At 55.1% G+C, this 22,792-nt stretch overlaps 2 protein-coding genes across 7 annotated transcripts; one reads left to right on the top strand and one right to left on the bottom strand.

Annotated features, from left to right (window-relative positions):
• Window positions 1-490: 490 nt before the first annotated feature.
• On the top strand, window positions 491-11,362 carry SLC27A5 (solute carrier family 27 member 5). The gene is made up of 10 exons (XM_012473178.3): window positions 491-2,138; window positions 2,495-2,704; window positions 3,692-3,850; window positions 7,657-7,781; window positions 9,005-9,199; window positions 9,287-9,377; window positions 10,024-10,222; window positions 10,494-10,591; window positions 10,784-10,914; window positions 11,004-11,362. Exons 1-10 carry the CDS (start codon window positions 1,451-1,453, stop codon window positions 11,178-11,180), a joined length of 2,073 nt encoding a protein of 690 aa, XP_012328601.1. The 5' UTR covers window positions 491-1,450; the 3' UTR covers window positions 11,181-11,362.
• ZNF446 (zinc finger protein 446) lies at window positions 2,304-21,704 on the bottom strand. 6 transcript variants are annotated; one of them, XM_012473189.2, is made up of 8 exons: window positions 21,622-21,704; window positions 17,854-18,234; window positions 17,588-17,777; window positions 17,233-17,327; window positions 15,700-15,784; window positions 15,409-15,498; window positions 8,983-15,248; window positions 2,304-3,913 (listed from the first exon to the last, which is right to left on the bottom strand). In XM_012473189.2, exons 2-7 carry the CDS (start codon window positions 18,193-18,195, stop codon window positions 14,698-14,700), a joined length of 1,353 nt encoding a protein of 450 aa, XP_012328612.2. In that variant the 5' UTR covers window positions 18,196-18,234; window positions 21,622-21,704; the 3' UTR covers window positions 2,304-3,913; window positions 8,983-14,697. The 6 variants fall into 6 exon arrangements, with proteins under 6 accessions (XP_012328612.2, XP_012328610.2, XP_064223495.1 ...); XM_012473187.3 differs by lacking the exon at window positions 21,622-21,704 and adding an exon at window positions 19,223-19,307; XM_064367425.1 differs by lacking the exon at window positions 21,622-21,704 and having other exon boundaries at window positions 8,983-10,295; window positions 12,151-15,248; window positions 17,854-18,215.
• Between the last annotated feature and the right edge of the window lie 1,088 nt (window positions 21,705-22,792).

Raw genomic sequence — 22,792 nt, 5'->3', positions numbered from 1 at the left:
GGGGCAGAGAGTCACAGAGCCAGCACATGGGTGGGGGGCAGAGCTGGGTTTGAATCCAGGCAATGCAAATGTTCCTCTATTTACTGACCACTTGCTGTATGCCTGGCAGGAGGCTACAATTCCTGGGATCATGGGACAAGGAGCTAAGCCTGGCTGAGTCCGTCTCCCCAAGGGTTAAGTGGGTGCCACAGGATGACCTCCCAGTGAGAAAGGCTATGCTTGGGGAGAGGTCCACCTTGCTGTCGCTTTTGTTTGGCCTGACTGGAGTTTTCCCAAGGGCAGGGATTTCTGTGCTCTGAGTGCCTGGTACACAGAAGGGATAGGAGGGGAGGGAAGGGAGGCAGATGCCAGCCCTGGAGGGTGCATGGGGCAAGCAGAACAGCAGGAAGGAGGCTAGTGGTGGGGCCCAAGGGGCAGAGACCTGGGAGCCCAGAGGCCAGTGAGGGAAAGGGGTCACACCTGGCAAAGGAGGAGGGGGCTTGTTGTGGGAATTAGGAGCCTACAGGAGGGTTTTATTAAGGTACGCACCTGCTCGGTGGATTAGCATCCCAGGCTGGGCGCGGTGGCTCACACCTGTAATCCCAGCATTTGGGGAGGCCGAGGTGAGTGGATCACCTCAGGTTGGGAGTTCAAGACCAGCCTGACCAACATGGAGAAACCCCATCTCTACTTAAAATACAAAAATTAGCTGGGGTATGGGGGCACATGCCTGTAACACCAGCTACCCAGGAGGCTGAGGCAGAAGAATCACTTGAACCCATGAGGCAGAGGTTGTTGTGAGCCAAGATGGTGCCACTGCACTCCAGCTTGGGCAACAAGAGGAGACTCTGTCTCAAAAAAAAAAAAAAAAAAAATCCCCAAAACGGAGCATCGAACAAAGATAGGGCTTGACTTTTATACACAAAATGCAGGAGCAGAACAAAGGCAATTCATCAAACAATGACAGGTTTACAACTCAAGCTTACACATGACTTGCTGTGCGGTCCAGATGCACGGCTTATCTTGCATCCTTATCTTGCATCTTTCGCCATGGGGCCTGGATGGCTGCAATCCAGGCCTGTTTAGACATGTCACACACACTGACCTGTGCTGCTCATATGGAAAACAGAAACTTACAAAACTTGCAGAACAGGTCCACGGGAAGGGGTAAGGTCTCAGGGAAGTTTGCTTCTACCTAAGAAGGAAAATTTGTTTTTCTGCTCCTATCTCTGGCCTCAGGCTGATGAGGGTGGCAAGCAGGCAGAGAGGGGCTGGAGCCATACACAAGACCACGCAGAGCAAACAAACACGTAGAGGAGAAGGGCTGGGGGCAAAGTCCTAGGGAGAGAAGCAGCCACTGTCAGCAGCGCCAGGGTCACCACCCCTGGGGAGGAGCCACTGTGCTACTCTGAGAAGCCAGGGGTGAGCCTGGACATTCGGCAGCTGCTGCTCCTAGGGAGGAGCCGGTACCATGGCTGTCAGGCGACGATTGGCCCTGCTGCCGCTGCTGCTGCTCCTGCTCTGGGGCCTGGGACAGCCGGTGTGGCCGGTGGCCGTGGCCTTGGCCCTGCGCTGGCTCCTGGGGGATCCCACGTGCTGCGCGCTACTTGGCCTGGCCATGCTAGCACGGCCCTGGTTCAGCCCCTGGGTGTCCCATGGGCTGAGCCTGGCGGCCGCGGCCCTAGCACTAACCCTGCTGCCGGCACGGCTGCCCCCGGGGCTGCGCTGGCTGCCGGCTGATGTGATCTTCTGGGCCAAGATCCTCCACCTGGGCCTGAATGTCAGGGCATGCTTAGGCCGACAGCCGCCTTATACCTTTGTAGATGCCTTCGAGCGACGGGCACAAGCGCAGCCTGGCAAGGCAATCTTGGCGTGGACTGGGCCTGGGGCCGGCGCGGTCACTCTTGGCGAGCTGGAAGCCCGGGCCTGCCGGGCGGCATGGGCCCTGAAGGCTGAGCTGGGTCGCCCTGCGAGCCTGCGTGCCAGGGAGCCGGCTGCCCTCCTGGTGCTGGGTTCCCAGGCCGTTCCAGCCCTGTGTGTGTGGCTCGGGCTGGCTAAGCTGGGCTGCCCAACAGCCTGGATCAACCCACATGGCCGGGGGACACCCCTGGTGCACTCTGTGCTGAGCTCTGGGGCCCGGGTGCTGGTGGTTGACCCAGGTGAGGGCCTTGGAGCCAGTGGAGAATTGAAGGGGGCAAGAGCTGGGACCATAGGACGGGGGTCCTGGTGGGACTGGCAGAGACCCATGCTCCCCACCCACCCACCTTCACAGGCAGTTAGAATCAAGACTTATGAGCAGAAAGTAGTTCACAGGTCACCAGAGGTTAATTTTCCCACAATGCTATTTCAATCCTTTTTGACCAAAAATAACTAACGATGGGATTCTTTAGCAAACAACACGGATGTTTTTCTCTGCTAGCTGCTCCTCTGCCTACGTCTGTGGGTCTCAGATCCCGCCTCGTGACCTCTAAGGTAAAAGCTTTGCCTCTCTTTCTCCTCTGACCCATCCCTGCAGACCTCTCGGAGAGTCTGGAGGAGATCCTTCCCAAGCTGCAGGCTGAGAACATCCGCTGCTTCTACCTCAGCCATACCTCCCCTACCCCAGGGGTGGGGACTCTGGGAGCTGCCCTGGATGCGGCGCCCTCCCACCCAGTGCCTGCTGACCTCCGTGCTGGGATCACTCGGCGAAGCCCTGCCCTCTTCATCTACACCTCGGGGACCACTGGTGAGGGTGGCCATCAGCCCTGGCACCAGCTCTGAACTCTCAGGCTGCCCTGACCCCACACTTGACCTGTGCCTCCGTGTTGACCTCTGAAACCACTTTACCCTCTGTCTTGTTTTGTTTTGTTTTGTTTTGTTTTGAGATGGAGTCTCGCTCTGTCGGCCAGGCTGGAGGGCAGTGGTATGATCTCAGCTCACTGCAACCTCCACCTCCCGGGTTCAGGCAAGTCTCCTGCCTCAGCCTCCTGAGTAGCTGGGACTACAGGCATGCGCCACCATGCCCAGCTAATTTTTGTGTTTTTAGTAGAGACGGGGTTTCACCATGTTGACCAGGATGGTCTCGATCTCTTGACTTCGTGATCCACCCGCCTCGGCCTCCCAAAGTGCTGGGATTACAGGCTTGAGCCACCGCGCCCGGCCTTTTTTTTTTTTTTTTTTTGAGATGGAGTCTTGCTCTGTCGGCCAGGCTGGAGGGCAGTGGCGTGATCTCAGCTCACTGCAACCTCCACCTCCCGGGTTCAGGCAATTCTCCTGCCTCAGCCTCCTGAGTAGCTGGGATTACAGGCATGTGTCACCATGCCTGGGTAATTTTTGTATTTTTAGTAGATAGGGGTTCGCCAAGTTGGCCAGGCTGGTCTCAAACTCCTGACCTCAGGTGATCTGCCCGCCTCAACCTCCCAAAATGCTGGGATTACAGGAATGAGCCACTGTGCCCAACCTTGATTTTGACATTTGGCCTGAACTCTGAGCCCCAATGTAATTTGAGCGCTCAATGCCAGAATTCCTCCTGTGTCCAGTAAACAGCCACTGAAACTTTGGTCTTGACAGTTCAAATTCAGCCTGTGACCCAACCTCAAATACTTATACTGACTGCTCTCTGAGAGCCTCAAACCCCAGTGCAGGCCTGGCTGTGGGAGATCCATCCCTCTGGTCAGGCCCCTCTCTGTGCTGTAATTTCACCACCCTACCCTTGCTGTGTCTTCACCCCAAGGCCTCCCGAAGCCAGCCATCCTCACGCATGAGCGGGTACTGCAGATGAGCAAGATGCTGTCCTTGTGTGGGGCCACAGCTGATGATGTGGTTTACACGGTCCTGCCTCTGTACCACGTGATAGGACTTGTCCTTGGGTTCCTCGGCTGCTTAGATCTTGGTAAGCCCACCTCTGAGGATCCGTCCAGTTTGCAGGACTACTGGAGTAAGTGTCAGGGTAGAACTGTCAAGGTAAAAAGACCCTGTAGGTTACCCAGCATCCTGCATTCTCACTTTTGAGAAGGGACATCCACCCATGAGTACCAGGGCCACATGGACAGAAACTTGGACACCCACACAGTCCCTAATGGCTGTGCTTTGGTCAGGAGGTGACAAGACTGGATGTGAGTGATGGTCACAGGCATCCAAGGAAGGCGGGGTGCTCAGGAGACGATGGGGATGCTGGGCCAGATTTGTGACATGGCCCAGGGGGAGATGGAGTAGGAATGCTCCCAAGCACTTTATAGGGCTTTCTGGACACTTGATTCAGAATTTAGATGGGGACCTCTCCATAGCTTGCTCTTTTTCTTCTCTCTTTTTTTTTTTTTTTTTGAGATGGAATCTCCCTCTGTCATCCAGGCTGGAGTACAGTGGCATGATCTCAGCTCATTGCAACCTCCACCTCCCGGGTTCAAGCGATTCTCCTGCCTCAGCCTCCTGAGCAGCTGGGATTACAGGCATGCACCACAATACCTGGCTAATTTTTGTATTTTTGGTAGTGACGGGGTTTCACCATGTTGGTCAGGCTGGTCTCGAACTCCTGAACACAGATTCACCCACCCTGGCCTCTCAAAGTGCTGGGATTACAGGCATAAGCCATCGAGCCCAACTTTTTTTTTTTTTTTTTTAGGCAGAGTCTCATTCTTGTTGCCCAGGCTGGAGTGGAATGGCATGATCTCGGCTCACCACAACCTCCGCCTCCTGGGTTCAAATGATTCTCCTGCCTCAGCCTCCTGATTAGCTGGGATTATAGGCATGTGCCAGCACACCTGGCTAATTTTGTTTTTTTTCCGGGACAGAATCTGGCTTTGTTGCCCAGGATAGAGTGCAGTGACATGATCTTGTATCACTGCAACGTCCACCTCCCAGTTCAGGCAATTCTCCTGCCTCAGCCTCCCAGGTAGCTGGGATTACAGGTGCCTGCCACCACACTCAGCTCATTTTTATATTTGTATATTTTTTTAGTAGAGACGAGGTTTCACTGTGTTGGCCAGGCTGGTCCTGAACTCCTGACCTTGTGATCCACCCGCCTTGGCCTCCCAAAGTGCTGAGATTACAAGCATGAGCCACCATGCATGGCCAAAAAAAAATTTTTTTTTAATTTAAATTTTTATTTATTTATTTATTTACTTTAAAAATTTTTTTTTCCTCAAGGGCATTGCATCCAAAAAAATTTTTTTTAATTATGAAAAGTTTAGACCGGTGCGGTGGCTCACGCCTGTAATCTCAGCACTTTGGGAGGATAAGGCGGGTGGATCAGTTGAGGTCAGGAGTACAAGACAAGCATGGCCAACATGGCAAAATCCCATCTCTACTAAAACTACAAAACCTAGCTGGGCGTAGTGGTGCGATCTCGGCTCTCTGCAACCTCCGCTTCCCAGGTTCAAGCAATTCTCTGCCTCAGCTTCCCAAGTAGCTGAGATTACAGGCGCCCGCCACCATGCCTGGCTAATTTTTGTATTTTTAGTAGAGACAGGGTTTCACCATCTTGGCCAGGCTGGTCTTGAAGTCCTGATTTTGTGATCCACCCTCCTAAACCTCCCAAAGTGCTGGGATTACAGGCGTGAGCCACCGCACCTGGCCACTTCTGTTTCTTTCTAGATTGTATCAGAGCAAATCTGAAACACTATCTTTATGCTGGTAAATATTGCAGTATGTATCTCTAACATATAAGGTCTTTAAAAACTGTAACCAAAGTGATTATCACACCTAACACCATTAGTAATAACCCCTTAATTTCATATGATGCTCAGTCTATGTTCAGATTTCTCTAATGGGCTGTTTTGGCTTGGTTTTGTTTTTTGAAAGTCTTGCTTTGTCACCCAGGCTGGAGAGCAGTGGTGCAATCTTGCCTCACTACAACCTCTGCCTCCTGGGTTCAAATGATTCTCATGCCTCAGCCTCTTGAGTCTGGGCCACTATGGCCAGCTAATATTTTGTATTTTTAGTAAAGACAAAGATTCCCCCTGTAAGTTCAGTCTGGTCTTTCAACTTCTGTCCTCAAGTGATCCGACCATGTCAGCCTCCCAAAGTCCTGAGACTACAGGTGTGAGGCACTGTACTCAGCCAATTGGCTTTTTTAAAAAAAACAAAAACAAAAACAGTTAGTCTCCCCTTTGTATTTGCTTGCAGGTCTCTGTTCCTCTTTCCTCTGCATTTCTTGTTAAATTGGAAACTTTCTTTAGAGGCATTAGGTTACGTTTCAATTTTTTTTCTTTTTTTTTTTTTTTGAGACAGGGTCTCACTCTGTCACCCAGGCTGGAGTGCATTGGTGCAATTTTGGCTCACTACGGCCTCCGCCTCAAGCGATTCTCCCACCTCAGTCTCCTGAGAAGCTGAAACTACAGGTGTGTGCCACCACTCCTGGCTGATTTTTGCATTTTTTGGTAGAGATGGGGTTTTACCATTTTGGCTAGGCAGGTCTCGAACTCCTGACCTTTCAGGTGATCCACCTGCCTCGGCCTCCCAAACTGCTGGGATTACGGGTGTTAGCTACCACGCCCGGCCCCCTAAATCTTATTAATCCATGTGTCCATATATCAGTAAATCCATACATACATCCACCAACCCACCCATCCATCTACTCACCTACTTCCTTATCCATTCATCCTTACACATACCCATCTTTCTACCCACCTGCCTATGCATGTCACCACCCACCCATCCATCCACTCATTCACTAATCTAACTGTCCACCCAATCATCTTTCCATCCATCCACCATATCCATCCACCTGCCCACCCATCTGCTTATTTGGACATTCATTTATCACAATCGAGAATGATTTAAGCTTCAAGTCAGTGACAAGTAAAAATAAAAATAAAAAATGTGGCCGGATACAGTGGTTCACACCTGTAATCCCAGCATTTTGGGAGGCTGAGGCGGGGGAAATCACCTGAAATGTCAGGAGTTTGAGACTAGCCTGGCCAACATGGTTAAAAACCTGTCTCCACTAAAAAAATACAAAAATTAGCCAGCCGTGGTGGCAGGCACCTGTAATCTCAGCCACTGGGGAGGCTGAGGCAGGAGAATCTCTTGAACCTGGGAGGTGGAGGTTGCATTCAGTCGAGATTGCACCACTGCACTACAGCCTGGGCAACAGAGCGAGACTCTGTCTAAAAAATAAAAATAAAAGGCCAGGCGTGGTGGCTCACTCCTGTAATCCCAGCACTTTGGGGGGACGAGGCAGGCGGATCACTTGAAGTTGGGAGTTCGAGAACAGACTGACCAATGTGGAGAAACCCCATCTCTACTAAAGATACAAAAAATTAGCTGGGTGTGGTGGTGCATGTCTGTAATCCCAGCTACTTGGGAGGGTGAGGCAGGAGAATCACTTGAACGCTGGAGGTGGAGGTTGCAGTGAGCCGAGATCACACCACTGCACTCCAGTCTGGGCAGCAAGAGCGAAACTCTGTCTCAAAAACAAATAAATAAAAATGAAAAAATTAATATTTATAGCCCTTATTTAGCAATGCTCATTTTATACCAGGCACAGGGCTTTCCAGGCATTCTGGAGACAGGATTTGAACCCAGGCCTGCCTATGCTCTACTAATGAGGGCATTCCTGTCTGGGCCAAGGACCCAGAGATGAACTCAGTATTGTCCTGTGTTTCAGGGTGTGAGAGTGGGTGAACCCAGGTGGTAAAAGCAGCTTCTTACAACAACTTAGAAGCATGACCTGAAACCCTCTCCCCTCTCCTCCCTCAGGAGCCACCTGTGTTCTGGCCCCCAAGTTCTCTGCTTCCTGCTTCTGGGATGACTGTCGGCAGCATGGCGTGACAGTGATCCAGTATGTGGGAGAGCTCCTGCGGTATCTGTGTAACACTCCCCAGGTGAGGCTCTAAGATTAGGGCTCCCTGATGAACACCCAAGTATGAAATCCCAAATGATATCCCAGGTAAAAGTCTCAGGTAAAGATTTAGGCACTCAACTCAAGCAAGTCCCTCAGATAATACACCCCACGCAAGAACCCTAGATACTGAGTTCCACACAAGGTTACCAACAGTGATTTCTTTGATAGTCAGCTGTGCTACCTTGAGCCTCAGTGTCCTCATTTGGAAAACAGGGATAATAATAGCCACTACCGGGCCGGGCGCGGTGGCGCACGCCTGTAATCCCAGCGCTTTGGGAGGCCGAGGCGGGTGGATCACGAGGTCAAGAGATCGAGACCATCCTGGTCAACATGGTGAAACCCCGTCTCTACTAAAAATACAAAAAATTAGCTGGGCATGGTGGCGCGTGCCTGTAATCCCAGCTACTCAGGAGGCTGAGGCAGGAGAATTGCCTGAACCCAGGAGGCGGAGGTTGCGGTGAGCCGAGATCGCGCCATTGCACTCCAGCCTGGGTAGCAAGAGCGAAACTCCGTCTCAAAATAATAATAATAATAATAGCCACTACCCCTATCATGAGAATTTCCATTATAAATTAATTAAAATTAAATTTCCATTAAATTAAAGTTCTAGGTAACTACTCCCAGGTGAGACCTCAGATGAGGCCTCCAGTCACCCCTGGTAACTTCCCCCAGGCAAAGCTCTCAGGTCACTCCTGCAGGGAACCCCGTATTTAAAAGACTCCAGTAACTACTCTCATGTAAGAAACCCAGGCCGGGCGCGGTGGCTCAAGCCTGTAATCCCAGCACTTTGGGAGGCCGAGGCGGGTGGATCACGAGGTCAAGAGATCGAGACCATCCTGGTCAACATGGTGAAACCCCGTCTCTACTAATACAAAAAATTAGCTGGGCATGGTGGCGCGTGCCTGTAATCCCAGCTACTCAGGAGGCTGAGGCAGGAGAATTGCCTGAACCCAGGAGGCGGAGGTTGCGGTGAGCCGAGATCGCACCATTGCACTCCAGCCTGGGTATCAAGAGCGAAACTCCGTCTCAAAAAAAAAAATAAATAAATAAAGAAACCCAGGTAGCTCCCTTACGTAGAGGTCCCCTATCACCTTCTGGGTAACTCCCAAGGTAAGGACCCAGGACAACACTGCCTCTAGGTAAAGGTCCCAAGGCATGCCCCAACAGCACGTCCTCCTCACCTGTCTGGGGACATTCCTGTAGCGACAAGAGGACCGGACACACACAGTCCGCCTGGCGATGGGCAATGGACTCCGGGCTGATGTGTGGAAGACCTTCCAGCAGCGCTTTGGTCCTATTCGGATCTGGGAAATCTACGGCTCCACAGAAGGCAACATGGGCTTAGTCAACTATGTGGGGCGCTGCGGGGCCCTGGGCAAAATGAGCTGCCTCCTTCGAGTAAGTGTGCAGGTGGCCGGTGTTAAGTTGCCCTGACTGAGGCTGAGCCCACAGGACCTCTATCGATACCCCCACCTTCCACCCCAGATGCTGTCCCCCTTTGAGCTGGTGCAGTTCGACACGGTGGCGGAGGAACCTGTGAGGGACAATCATGGCTTCTGCATCCCTGTAGGGCTAGGTATGGGGTTTGAGGAGCCCTTCCTGGGTGGCTGGGGTGGCGACCCTCGGTCTTCTCCTTGGCTGGAACAGTCTGCCCAAAACGTTGACACTGGTGCTCATTAGATGCAGCCTTCATCTGGACCGTCAGCCAGTGGCCTGTCTTACATCATCTGGGGCCTCTGCCTCCGCTTCTTGGCTCTGCCCTGCTCCCCTGCCTTGATCTGTCGCTCTGGTCTGCTGGGTCTCTGGGTGTCCATCGGATTTGTTCTCTGCAGCTCTCTGTGGAATACAGCTTTCCAAGCACTGGTCCCTTGTCCTGCACCTTCTGTTAGCGTCTTCTCCCAGGGCCTTGCAAGGTCCGGTCTCATCTCTCCTCACTGCCATTTGTCGCTGGCCATCTTCCACCCCTTGTTATCCTTTTCCCGTTTCTCATGGGCTCCCCGACACCGCCTTCTCTTCTGTATTTTTCTGTGTTCCTCGTCGCAGTCTCTCAGTCTCTCTCTCTGAAATCTCTGTCTCTCTAATCTTTGGATATTCCTGTCTCTGTCTTTGGATCTGTCCCTGGCAGGGTGCTGGGTGACGAAGAGTCCACCGTTGTTGAAAACCTCCAGCAGGGGGCTTGGCTGGTGGGCTCCAGGGGTTCTGGTTCCTGCTCCTTCCCCCAGGGGAGTCGGGGCTTCTGCTGACCAAGGTTGCAAGCCACCATCCCTTCGTGGGCTACCGCGGCCCCCGAGAGCTGTCGGAACGGAAGCTGGTGCGCAACGTGCGGCAGTCGGGCGACGTTTATTACAACACCGGGGACGTGCTGGCCATGGACCACGAAGGCTTCCTCTACTTCCGCGACCGCCTCGGAGACACCTTCCGGTCCGAAGCGGGATTTCTCGGGGCGGGGCTGGGGCGGGACCACGGAGGCTTTCATATCCTAGAGGGAGCAAGGCTGAAGAGGCGGGACTTTCCTATCGCAAGAGGGCGGAGCTTGGGGTCACGACTTCCCTTGCAAAAGCAAGGCTTCTCGATTTTGGAGGGGGCGGGCCTGACCGGGCCTCCAGATCCCCAAAAGGGGCAGGGCGGGGCTGAGAGGCGGGGCCTCTCCTCGCTGGGGGCGTGACCACAAGCGCGAGCTCCAACCCTGCAGATGGAAGGGCGAGAACGTGTCCACGCGCGAGGTGGAGGGCGTGTTGTCGCAAGTGGACTTCCTGCAACAGGTTAACGTGTATGGCGTGTGTGTGCCAGGTGCGGAGGGCTCTCATTTTAAACTTCAAACAGCTTTGTGGGTGGAGGGTCGTTATTCCGATTTTACAGGTGGGGAAGTGCTAGGTACGACTTGCCGGACCTCACAGCCAGTGAGCACAGCTGGGCGGGGCTGGAGAGTCAGCTGTGGGCCCTCGAGATGGGTTAGCCGAGAGTAACCAGACTGCTTCCTAGGATGTGAGGGTAAGGTGGGCATGGCTGCCGTGCAGCTGGCCCCTGGCCATACTTTCGACGGGCAGAAGTTGTACCGGCACGTTCGCGCTTGGCTCCCTGCCTACGCCACCCCCCATTTCATCCGCATCCAGGTGAGCCCAGGGTGGCAAGGTAGGTGGGTGGAAGATCATAGCGGGGGGATGGGTGTCACAGTGAGGTGACTATGATCACTGCCCTGCAGGACGCTGTGGAGGTCACGAGCACGTTCAAACTGGTGAAGACCCGATTGGTGCGTGAGGGCTTTAACGTAGGGGTCGTGATTGACCCTCTGTTTATACTGGACAACCGGGCCCAGTCCTTCCGGCCCCTCACGGCAGAAATGTACCAGGCTGTTTGTGAGGGAACCTGGAGGATCTGACCACCTGGCCAACCCACAGGGGCAAGGATCAAAGCCGGCCACCCCCACCCCAACTCACTCGGTGTCACTTTCATCCTGGGCCTGTGTCAATCCCAGCCTGGCCATATCCTCAACCTCAGTGGGCTGGAAATGGCAGTGGGCCCTGTAGCAGTGGCAGAATAAACTCAAATGTGTTCACAGAAGTCTGTATGTCTGCATGGATGAAGGATCAATGGAGGAGTGCAGGGGCTAGTGCCCTGAAGACCTTCCTTGAGGGTCTTCCCTGTCTCCCAGCCAGGAACCTCAGCCTTCGCTGTGGGATGACCCTGTCTGTGTAAGGCCAAGGGTATGGGAGGAGCCGGCCAGCCTCACAGCCGCTCTAATGTAGAGAGATGAAAATCCTGATTCCCTCTGTGGGTCTTCTGTGGCCACTGAAACGGTGGCTGGGCCTGGGTCACAGTGGGCCAGTGGATGTGGAGAATTCCCCTGTATAGTGCTATGGATACACTATCTGACAAAGCCTGGAGGGTGCTGGACTGTGGCTAGAAGGCCAAGCAGGAAGTAACTGGCGGAGTAGTGTCCCTGGCAGTGTGAAAAGCACATACAAAGGCCCTGGGGCGAGCGTAGCAGGTGGGGCACAGCAGGAACAGAGGTCTCTGGAAAATGGGAGTCTGCACAGTCTCAGGAGTTGGCCGTGCTACTCGAAGCATAGTGGAGATGTAGGTAGGGGTGTATGGCTCAAAGGCCGTAAATGCTTCTTGGAGCTTAGTAGGAACTATAGGTTAGGCTGCAGACACAGGAACAATTGTGGTGGTGCCGGGCCAGTGCTCCATGGGTTAACTTTGGGAGCACAGCTGGGGCGATGATGGTGACAAAAGGAACCCCACAACAGTAATGGGCCATTGGTGGGCAGTGCTGCAGGCTGTGACCTGCCCATCCCTTGTGTGCATAGTACACACACCCAATGGCAATGGCAATGGCTTAAGCATACCTGAGAATGGCCCTATGCAGCAGATGCACCTGAGCGTGGTTCATATTTCCTGGCTAAGGAATCTGGGAATGTCCAACTCAGAGATTCATTCCTTACTTTTGAGGAACACCCGATCCTTTGGCCTTGTCCCATGGAACGCTAGTGGTGCAGAGGATCCTGGCCTTTTGCTTTCAGTTAAATGAAGGTTGCCTGAGGGAAGAGTGTTAAGTGAAAATGCTACATAAACTGCATGCTTTTTTTTTGAGACGAAGTCTTGCTCTGTTGCCAGGCTGGAGTGCAGTCTCAGCTCACTGCAACCTCCACCTCCTGGGTTCAAGTGATTCCCCTGCCTCAGCCTCCTGCTGGGACTACAGGTGCACGCCACCCCGCCTGGTCAATTTTTTGTATTTTAGTAGAGATAGGGTTTCACCATGTTGGCCAGGATGGTCTCCATCTTTTGACCTCGTAATCCGCCCACCTTGGCCTCCCGAAGTGCTCGGATTACAGGTGTAAGCCACCGCAGGCTTTTTGCAAGCAGTTCTCCTGCTCAGCCCACTGTCCCTGGACTCTCCCCTGTATATAAGCCCCCAGTAAAACCCTATTACCTTGTTTGCTGGCTCTCGGTCTCTTCTTCTGCCTCTTGAACCTGGTGCCATCCCCACTGGAGTCAATAGGGGTTTGGCACAATATTGTGCTCTCCTGTGCCTCGGCCTCCATCGTGCTATGGGCCACTGTGAGGACAGAACTAGCCTTCGAAGGGAGCGATGCAGGCAGCACCCCACGTGGGCTATGGAGCAGCTGGGCTTCACAGAGTTCCTGGTAGCATTTGGGGCTCTTCCTGTCAGCCCTACAGCCTGGAGCTGAGACAGTACCCTTAGAGTCTGTGGTCATTTCAGTTTGGGTCCCACTATGAGAATCTGTTCATCACTGGTGGTGGCTGTGCACTGTAATTATCTTCTGTGAAGTGATAGTTGTTGTGACTTGCTATTTCTCTGCCCTGCATGGCCAACGGAGCCCCACGTGTTCCCTGAAGAGCGCTAGCCCTTTCATACACCTGGACTTGGGTCCAGGCCATCGTGGTCCTGCCCTGCACACCGTAGGTTGTCCAGTTCATTCATATTCCTCTTTGCTCCAGGAGAGACCCTGGCCAGGAAGGGAGCTAGAGCTGTGTGAACATAGCAGAGGCCCAGGCATTGCCCCTCTTGGGGAACAGTAGGCAGGGACAAGTGGATACCAAGGCCTTGGTATCAACTCTGTTCACAGAAGTCTGTGTGTCTGCCAGTGAAAGAACAGTGGGGGAGTGCAGGGGCTAGCGTCCCAAAGACCTTATTTTGGGAGTCTTTCCTGCCTTCCCACCAGGGACCTCAGCTATCCCTGTGGGATGACCCCATCTGGGCTTCCTCCTCCTGTAGCTAGGTTCTCAAGTTCAGTCTCATTCCTATTTCCTTCAGGAGGGACCCTGGCCAAGACGTGAGCCTGAAGTTGCATGAACATAGCAGCAGAGGTCAGGCTGGTCACCCTTGCTGCTCCTCCAGCTTGCCTTCCCAGATGCATGGTAGGTAGCCATGCTTGAGAAGGAAATTCCCTTTGTGTCTACTGAAGCCAGGAGTGATGAGTTCCAAGGCCAGTGAGGCTGGTGAGTGATGTGGGCAGCCAAGGAGCAAGGGAGGCTGGAGATCTGTGGCAACAGAGGTTTGGCCTTTCTGGGCTCAGCTGCCCTGTAGATTATTATTATTATTGTTATTTTTTTTTTTTGAGATGGAGTCTTGCTCTGTTGCCCAGGCTAGATTGCAATGGTGCAATCTCAGCTCACTGCAACCTCCGCCTCCCAGTTTCAAGTGATTCTCCTGTCTCAGCCTCCCAAGTAGCTGGGATTACAGGCACGTGCCACCATACCCGGCTAATTTTTATATTTTTAGTAGAGGTGGCCAACCACCATGTTGGCCAGGCTGGTCTTGAACTCCTGACCTCAGGTGATCCGCCCACCTCAGCCTTCCAGAGTGCTGGGATAACAGGCATGAGCCATAGTGCCCGGCCCAGAAATCAGGATCCTTATTCAGAAACTCTGTATCATGAAAGTGGAATTTATGTTAAAATTCTAACACACGGAGCAGGAGAAACAGAAGCCAACCTTGCTTTCCTGGGTCTTCTGCTGCCCTCCACACTGAGACCTCAAACCCAGCCTCTGCACAGAGGGGTAGGAAGGCACAGTTTTTGAACACCCACCTGAGGCAAAGAGGTCCCAGGAGAGGGAGGGTTGTCAGCCCGGGCCATGATTCAGGAAGGGAGGGAGCCTGATGCTTGGCAGTCACCCCACAGGCACTGGCCAGTCATAGAAGGGAACCCAGACTTCCCTCCAGGAGGAAGGGGCAAGAAGGGAGGAAGCAGCTCCTTTTCCTTACGCCCAGGTCTTTTGGGGGAAGGCAGGCCAGGGGAAGGGGACTGGCTTGGGACCCCTTGTTCACTCCAGCATTCCCTGCTGCCTCCAGAGTCTTCTGCCGGTGCCCCACAGGCTGCATCCCGGCTCTGAGAACACCGAGGCCCTGAGGGACTGCACCGCCTGGCTGCTCACGGAGCCTCCAGCCGGTGACTCTTAAGATGGATGACCAGCTGTGACTTCCAGTCGAAGGCGCGGCCGCAGTCACTGCAGAAGTGGCGCCGCTGGCCCGCATGGCTCTTGCGGTGGATGACCAGCTGTGACTTCCAGCTGAAGCTGCACCCGCACTCCTCGCATGGGTAACTCCGGGGGCTTGCGAGTGACCGTCGCGGGTGGCGCGGAAAGGCCAGCTCCCCTTGCGGCGGTTTCTCTGTGCCTTCGCCAGCGGCTAGCCCTGGAGACTGCGAACCTGGCCTGCTTGTGTGTGTTCGGTGGTGGATGACAAACACTGACTTCCAGTCAAAGCTGCGGCCACACTGCTCGCACCTGTAGGGCTTCCTGGGGGTGGCGCCCCGCTCCAGTCGAGTCTCTGTGGGTGTGGGCGTAGCGGGCGCTGGCGGTGTCCCTGGGCGTGCAGTGGGGGCAGGAGCTGTGGCCCCAGACGGGCCATCCCGGGCTGCAGGACCTGGGCCCCGGGGTGGCTGGGCCTCTGGGCAGCCCGGCAGACCCTCATTCTCATCTCCTGGGGGCAGGGGCAGACCAGGTGAGTCCCCGCACTCTGCACTTGTGACACCGCCCACCCATCCCTCAGGCTTGTGGCTGCGGCACAAGATCGCACAGCGTGACTCAGGTCCCACCCATCCAGGAGGGGTGGTTCAGGCTGCACGGTGTGGGGCACTCACCTGAGCCCAGGTTTCTGCAGACGCCTGCCCCCGTGAGCAGCATCCCCAACTCCGACGGGGCCTGTGCCTCTGGCTGGTGGGGTGGTAACCCTGCCCGGGTGGGAGGCACAGTCAGGCGAGGGGTTTGCATGAAGGAGGGGTAGGGTGGGTTCTAATAGGTGACAGGTGTCCCTTTGGAAGGTGAGAGAGCTGGGTAGGGCTGGTACCACAGAAGCCCTGCCCAGCTAGGCCTGCTGCAGGGTGGGTGCAGGCCCCAGGGAGAGGGGCGGGGTGGGGCTGGCTGGTCCTCACCCAGGGAGACCACCGTGCCGTACTTCTCCAGCATCGCGTCCCAGTACAGTTCCTTCTGTGACCGGTCCAGCAGCCCCCACTCCTCCTGCGGACGTGGCCCATCACTGTAGGCACCCTTCCACCCTCCCTTGCCCTGTCTGGTTCATAATATTACCTGGGGGAGCCAGCAGGTTACCTACGCCTCATCTGCCCCTCCAGCTGAGAATGATCTTGAGGTAGGTGTTTGTAAGTGCTGGGGTCCTCAGATCTCCTGACCAATGCTGTTGCCAGCACTCATCCCCCCCCCAACTACCCCACCCTGCTGAGAGGGTGTGCTTGGCAGCATCACAGGGACCTGAATGACTATATCAAGGAGTGAACTCCCTGCCTGGGAGTCAGGCCTCCTTGCCACCTGAGTCCCATCATCTGGGGCTTTACTGGGTTGGGAAAAATAATCCTCAAGGACAAGCTGTGGCAAGTTCAGGGGCACGAAGGCAGCAGCTGTGAGGAGCCACAGCTAGACATGGTGGTGCTGGCTGGAGGTGAGGACACCGTGGAAAGTGTAGCCTAGCCACTCTCCTCACTTTCTGACTGTGCCATGGGGTTGTGAAGGGAGCCTGGAAAGACTTCTCCACCTTGAAGCACATCTCAACCAGCAATTCTGCTGCTGAAGCTCCCCAGTGGACTGGCTTAGAAGCAGAGGAGACAGGAGAGGAAAAGGCCTTGCTACCCACACTTGGAAACCAAGGGATCCAGTAGCAGAGACCTCAAGCTGAGCTTCCAGGCCCAAAAGGTCGCCTCTGAGGAAACCCCTAGGAGAGAAGGGACTTTGGGCATTTTACAGGAAGAGTGTCTCCATCTGTTTCAGGTGTTGGGGGAACCCCACCACAGCTGGTCTTCTCCACTCCCCATCTATACACAAAAGTTCAAATCCCCAGGTTCTGGCTCAGGACCTCTGGGAGCAGCAAACCTCCCAACTGACTTCTCTGGATGTGAGAAAGCCATGCCTACTAGTTCCAGCCACTCTAAACTGGGTTTCCATGGCTTGAGGCCCAAATCCTTTTTTTTTTTTTGACATGGAGTTTTGCTCTTGTTGCTCAGGCTGGAGTGCAGTGGTGTGATCTTGGCTCACTTCGACCTTTGCCTCCTGGGTTCAAGCGATTCTCCTGCCTCAGCCTCCGTAGTAGCTGGGATTACAGACACATGCCACCACACCTGGCTAATTTTTGTATTTTTAGCAGAGACAGGGTTTTACCATGTTGGCCAGGCTGGTCTTGAACTCCTGACCTCAGGTGATCTGCCCACCTCGGCCTCCCAAAGTGCTGGGATTACAGGCATGAGCCACCTTGCCCTGCCCCAAATCCTTTCAATAATAGATCACCAGTCTGTCCCTGTGCCCCAGGTCCTGTGGAGGGTACAGCTGCTACACACTCCACTTCTGGGCAGCAAAGAGCCACTAGCCAAGGAGCCTGGAAAACCACAGGGCAGAGGGCAGCCATGGGGACACTCCTTTCCCACACCTCCGGCCTACACCTCCCACCTGGAGCTGCTCACCTGAATCCTAGGTGGGTGGAAGGAGGTAGAGCCTGGTTCTTGGTGTCCATGGTGCCCCTCAGGGGACTGAGCTGCAAGTGGAGGGCTGGAGGGTGCTGGAAAGTGGGGCAGATGGGAGGGTGGTGTCAGAAGCTGCCCAGAAGAGCCATGGCAAATGAGGAGCTCCTCTGCTGTGTGACATGGCAAGTAGCCAGCCCTTTGCTCCTGCCTCCCAGGTCCCCATCCCAGACAGGGACATCCACATTCATTTCATGAGTCCCAAACTTGACACACCTCTCCGGGGACTCCCACCCGAGCCAGGAATGTCCACACTTCTTCCAGGAGCTGCTCATCTCTGGTGGCACCCCAACCTCACCCATTTCCTGTCCATCGACATTGGGCTCCTCCTTCACACTGCAGCCAAGCTGGACAGACCCCTCTATTCTGGTGTCCTGGGGACCCTCCCCAGGGGACTCCACTGTCCCTGAGGGGTGGGGGCTCCCCAGTGATTCCTCTGTCTTCTGGGCTGCAGGGAGCACCTCCTGCTTCAAGACATGGGCTGTGATCTGAGGAGAAGAAGTAAGTCACAAGGGCTCTAGCCTGGGTCTGTTCCTCCAAGAAGCTGATGCCGGCCACACTCACCCAGCCCAATAGCTGCCCAGGGTCATGCTGCAGTCCTTCGACCAGGGCAGCAGCCTCCTCAGGACTGCCTGGCCGCTGACCTCGCACCCAGGCCTGGATCTCAGGAGGCAGAGTGCCCAGGAACTGCTCCAGCACCAGCATCTCCAGCATCTGCTCCTTGGAGTGTGCCTCAGGCTGCAGCCACTGGTGACACAGCTCACGCAGCCGGGCCAGGGCTTCTCGGGGACCTGCCACCTCCTGGTAGCAGAACCCTCGGAAGCGGAGGCGGGCAGTCTCAGGCTCCTCGTGGGTGGTCTCTGGGTCCATGAGCGGCAGGCATGGGGGACCCAGAGGGGATGGCATTCTTGTTCAAGGGGGTGTCTTGGAGTCGTCAAGATGGGTCTACAGAAAAGGAAGGGTCCAAGTGTCAGCCGAGAGAATCTGGCCAGGGGAAGGCAGACACCAGGCCCAGCGCAGGGGGCAGAGACCAGGACCAAGTGTACTCTGAAGCTTCATGGAAAGATAAGGGTCACAGGAGCTAAATAATGATGGCAAATGAGAGCCGGAGGAAGCCTTGGGGACAAATCCTTGGAGGCAAGGTGTCCAGGGAGCTTCCAGGAAATTGCAAACAGTTGGGTCCAACAGGGTGGATAAGGGCAATCATCGCAGGGTTCCAGGGCCAGGCTGGGGAGCCACAGGCAGTGCTTAGCAGAGGTGCGAGGGGAGCGGGCAGCTGGGCAGGTGGGGCTGGATCCAGGGTGAGTGGGATCCCCGAGGGAGGGAGAGGCAGCAGGCAGAAGTGGAGCCAGGCTGTAATGTATGGGGCGAGTCTCCCTCCACAATCTCGGGGATGCTGACTGAGTGGGACATCCTTAAGACTGGCTCTGGGGAGCGATTGCGTGAGGCCTCCGGGGCAGGGCGGGGGCTGATGTGGACACCGTGCTCGCTGACCACAGCGAACTGTGGATGACTCACTGCCTGGGCCCGTGCACGTAAAGAAGAGCAAACAACAGGAAAAACGGAGCTGAAGCTCCACGCTGCGTGGAGTCGAGGGACGGGCACAGCTGCCCGGCCCGAAGGTCTGCAGTGAAACACGCCCGCCTGGAGGGGCCTGACACCCGGCCTCTCCGAGGGATGCTCGGACTTCGGGATCTATCCCCCAAAACGGAAGACAATAGGGAGGCGTTCACGCGGACGCGCCCGGCCTCGGTCACCCGGAACGGTGTTGGGAGGAAAGGCCTGTGCGAAGGCTGAGGTGACCGCGGGGCCGGTAGGGAGGTGGGCGGGCCCTCCAGGGCGCCGAGAGCAGGAGTCCGCAGGCCCCAGAGGGCGGCCCCAAACCCTCCCACGGGGAGAAAGGCCGCGCCTCGCTCGGGCAGCCTCCGCTCACCTCAACTCCGGAGCAGTTGCTGGGAGGCCGCTTCCCGGAAGTGGCGCCGCGCAACCCGGGGCGCCCCAGCCGGGTGTTGCCCCGGCGACGCCGCGCTGACCAATCCCGCGCCTGCACCGAAGGCACCGCCCACGCCCTTTAAACTACGTTTCCCATGAGCGTCAGCGAAGACAGGAGGGACAGTGTCCCCGGACTCGTATTTGCAGAGGCCTCTGACGCCTGAGAGACGCTCTGTTCCTCTAGGAGGTGCCGCAGTGTTCCAGAGTTATATGCGCTCCCCTCGCTCTGGGAGCAGCGCTCCCTTCCCATGTTACAAACCTGCGCCTCTGTATAGTGGCCCGGTTCCTATTAGCAGGTGAGGGGAGAGGCGGGAGGTTTTGCCCAATGAGAGGTGGCGCTTGACTGGCCCCGCCCCCACGACATTCCGCTCGACCAGCCCCCAGACAAAGGCCAGGGCATATCCGCCAGCCTCCAGCTGTTCTCATGACGGCAGGAGAGTTGCCTCGACTTCCGAGGAGGACGGAAACGGTGGCCCAGTGGTCTCCTGGGTCGAGTAGTTCGCTGTGACTCTTTCCAAGTGGTCCCGGGAGAGGCAGGGTCGGGTGTGGTACACCACCTGAGCTTGGGCTTTCTCCCTCCTGGAGAGCACGGGGGGCTTCTCTGACCTCTGTTAAGCGCCCTGCGCTCACGCGGGGCAACAGCGACCCTGAAGAGGTACCGACGGTTGTGACCACAGTCTCTGACGTCTTCAGATGTCAGTCCTGCAAAGTCGGGGGCGGAGGTTTCCCTCCAGGCTGATGGGACGTGCTCAACCGTTTATTAACCTTTTATTTAATTTGGGGAGAACTAGACAGGGTGCCACTAGTTTCTCCCAATAAGCAATGTTACAGTTTTCTAAATCTGTGGGATCCGTTTTGCTTCCACACTTAAAATGACCGAGCCATGACTTATTATCAGTCCTAAATTACACCGCCTGTTTTGGTTTCTTTGGGTACTTGGGAATCTCTGCTGCCTGCTCTGGATGCAGAGCAATGGTCTTAATCACAGATTGGAAGCACTGAGCACATGCGTGGTGGGACTTCTCAACTTTGAGCTTTCCAGAGGCCTCCTCAGGTGGTTTTTGGGGATGGGGTGCTTAGGCCTTTTCTCTGGGACTGTGCAGATTCCCAGGAGAAAAAAAAACAAAAAAACTTTTATCCTCCACCAGGTGGGGAGAGCATTGGGTTGTTAAGGGCTTCCTCGGTAGCTATTCCCCAGGCAGCTTTGTTCTAGGTCTCCCGTATCTGGGCTGCTGGTTCTCTCAGCCTTCTGCTGTTCTGCCGTCAGCTGGGTAGGAACTCTCTGCACTTCCCCAAGTGGCCACACAGTATATGGCCTTCCCTAACTTAGTGACAGCTCCATCCACTTGTAGATTAGGAATGCCGATGCTGCTGACTTATTTTTCGCCATCCTCATACTTGTGGATTTGTGTTTTAAATGCTCCCCTCTGTGGTTTCCACGGATTTCTAAGTCCAGTGAGATGTGTGTTCGCTCTGACCTTTTGACCTAGAAGCCCAGGGACACTTTTACAGTCACTGCCTATTCAGGAGTAAGAACACAGGGGGAGGCTGGATGGAGGTCAGCTAAGGGGCCAAGACCTGGGTGGAGGCGGGAGCCTAAGTTGGGGGCCACCGACCAGTCATGGGTTTAGGGAGGGCAAGATTGGAGGAGGGTGGACAAACCGAGAGACAACAGGGACACAAGCAGATGTGGAAAGGAGCCTGATGGAGGGAAGAGCTGGTGGGAAGACAAGGTAGGGCACTGAGCCCAGCCTAAGGGGTCAGGCGGGGTCAGGCGGAAACTTCAGCGTCTGTCAAAGGCACAGAAATGATTTCATGTGACTCTCTGGGTATCCACTTGTTTGACAGATGCTTTTGCTCCTGACTCCCATGGCCTCCCCAGAAAAGTCCTCTTTCAGACAGGGAAGGGTTGTCTGCATTTCACAGCTCTGCAGACTTAGTGGGGGACTTACTGGGATCCTGGAGGTCCAAGTCTTGCAGGCTCCGGGAGAGCTGGGTCCTGCATGTCTCCACTCCCTGCAGGAACCTGTGAGGTTTCACAGGTGGAATATCAAGTGGGTGGGGCCCGAGTTTCTGCTTTTTGTGTATAGAATGGGATCACTGCAAGGCTTTGGAAGCCATGGGATGGAGCGATCACTGGTCTGGAGTCAACCTTGCAGGGTCATCACACATGGCCACACCCTCTGTCTCAGCAGCAGGGGAACACAGCCCTGCTTTGGTTTCTCCACCTACCATCATCCCATCACCAGGATCCACCAGGACTCATCACCTAACAGAGCTGCTGCTCTAGGCAGCCGCACCCCATCCCACTTTATCCAGCTCCTGGCTCCCGCAACCCACCTCGGCCCTGAAAAGGATACAGGTAGCCCACTCCCTCGCTGGACCGCAGACAGCCTGCATCTCTACTCTGTGGCCTCTTGAGGGTGCCCAGGTTGAAGCCAAGTCCGGGAACTTCTGTGATGATGACACATGCTGATGGCATGTCAGGGTATGTTCAATATCATCTGCATTGTATGAGGGTGAAATGGGTGTTGGGTTGCTACTGTTCACACAAATGTTTAAAAAGAAAGCTTTATCAGAGAAGCTCTTTGAACTGTTATTAAAAACTGAATCATGCTCTGGAGTAGGGCCAAGAAACTGTGCTGTGGCAGTCCAAACTGCTGTACAGGAAACTGCAACACCTACTCTGAGTTGCAGACGCTAGTCTTTTTTTTTTTTTTTTTTCCCATTAAAGAGACCTTGAATGTCCTTGGAGGTGATGCTCCAGGTAGGGACAGGGCCTGGTCTGCTGAAGGCCACAGGAAGCAAATGGCCCCCAGTCCACCCTTCTGTTCCTGCCATGCAGGGCCATTACACTGGGGTGGGGAGGTCCTCAGGAGGATGTCACGCATGGGCTTAGGTAATGGCAAGTCATTCCTATTCAGCTCTCTGTCCAGCCTCCAACTGACGAGGGATAATGGGGCTAAGATGAGACGGGGGTGTAGGGGGGAAGTGGCCACCAAACCCAGCAAAAATGAGCAGCTCCATCTTGTCTGAAGTTAACATCGTCCCCTCAGAAGTAAAGGCTCCTCATCACATCGACTTTGGTAAACGAGTCAGTGACAGGCCTTGGCCAAGCTGAGACGTGGATGAGAACCTGAGCAAGTGCCACTGGAAAGCCATCATCCTAGCTCTGTCCTTCCAATGCTGAGAGCCACATGTTCCCCCACGGGCATCCCTCTCCTGAGGCGGCTGTGTGTGTGAAGCCAGGACAGGCCCTCACACCTGGCCAGAGTGCAGCCCAGAACATGAGGTATCTGGACGCTGGGTCAGTCCACCTGGGCTTGGGTCCCAGCTCTGCTGTGTGCCATGGCAACTCACCTCCGCCTCTGTGTGCCTCAGTTTCCTCATCTTCCAAGGGGGGATACCAGCTACAGCAGCCATCTCTCAGGGCTTCAAGAGAAATTTCCCAGCACTTAGGACAGGAGCTGACAGTGAGCACATGTTGGCTCTCATTAGGACCCCACCTGTC

Source organism: Aotus nancymaae, unplaced genomic scaffold (assembly GCF_030222135.1).
Source record: "Aotus nancymaae isolate 86718 unplaced genomic scaffold, 86718_ANA_hifiasm-v0.15.2.pri h1tg000069l, whole genome shotgun sequence".
Taxonomy (NCBI): Eukaryota; Metazoa; Chordata; class Mammalia; order Primates; family Aotidae; genus Aotus; species Aotus nancymaae.
The sequence above is the reverse complement of the archived record's forward strand: the minus strand, read 5'-3'. Positions and strand labels throughout refer to the sequence as shown.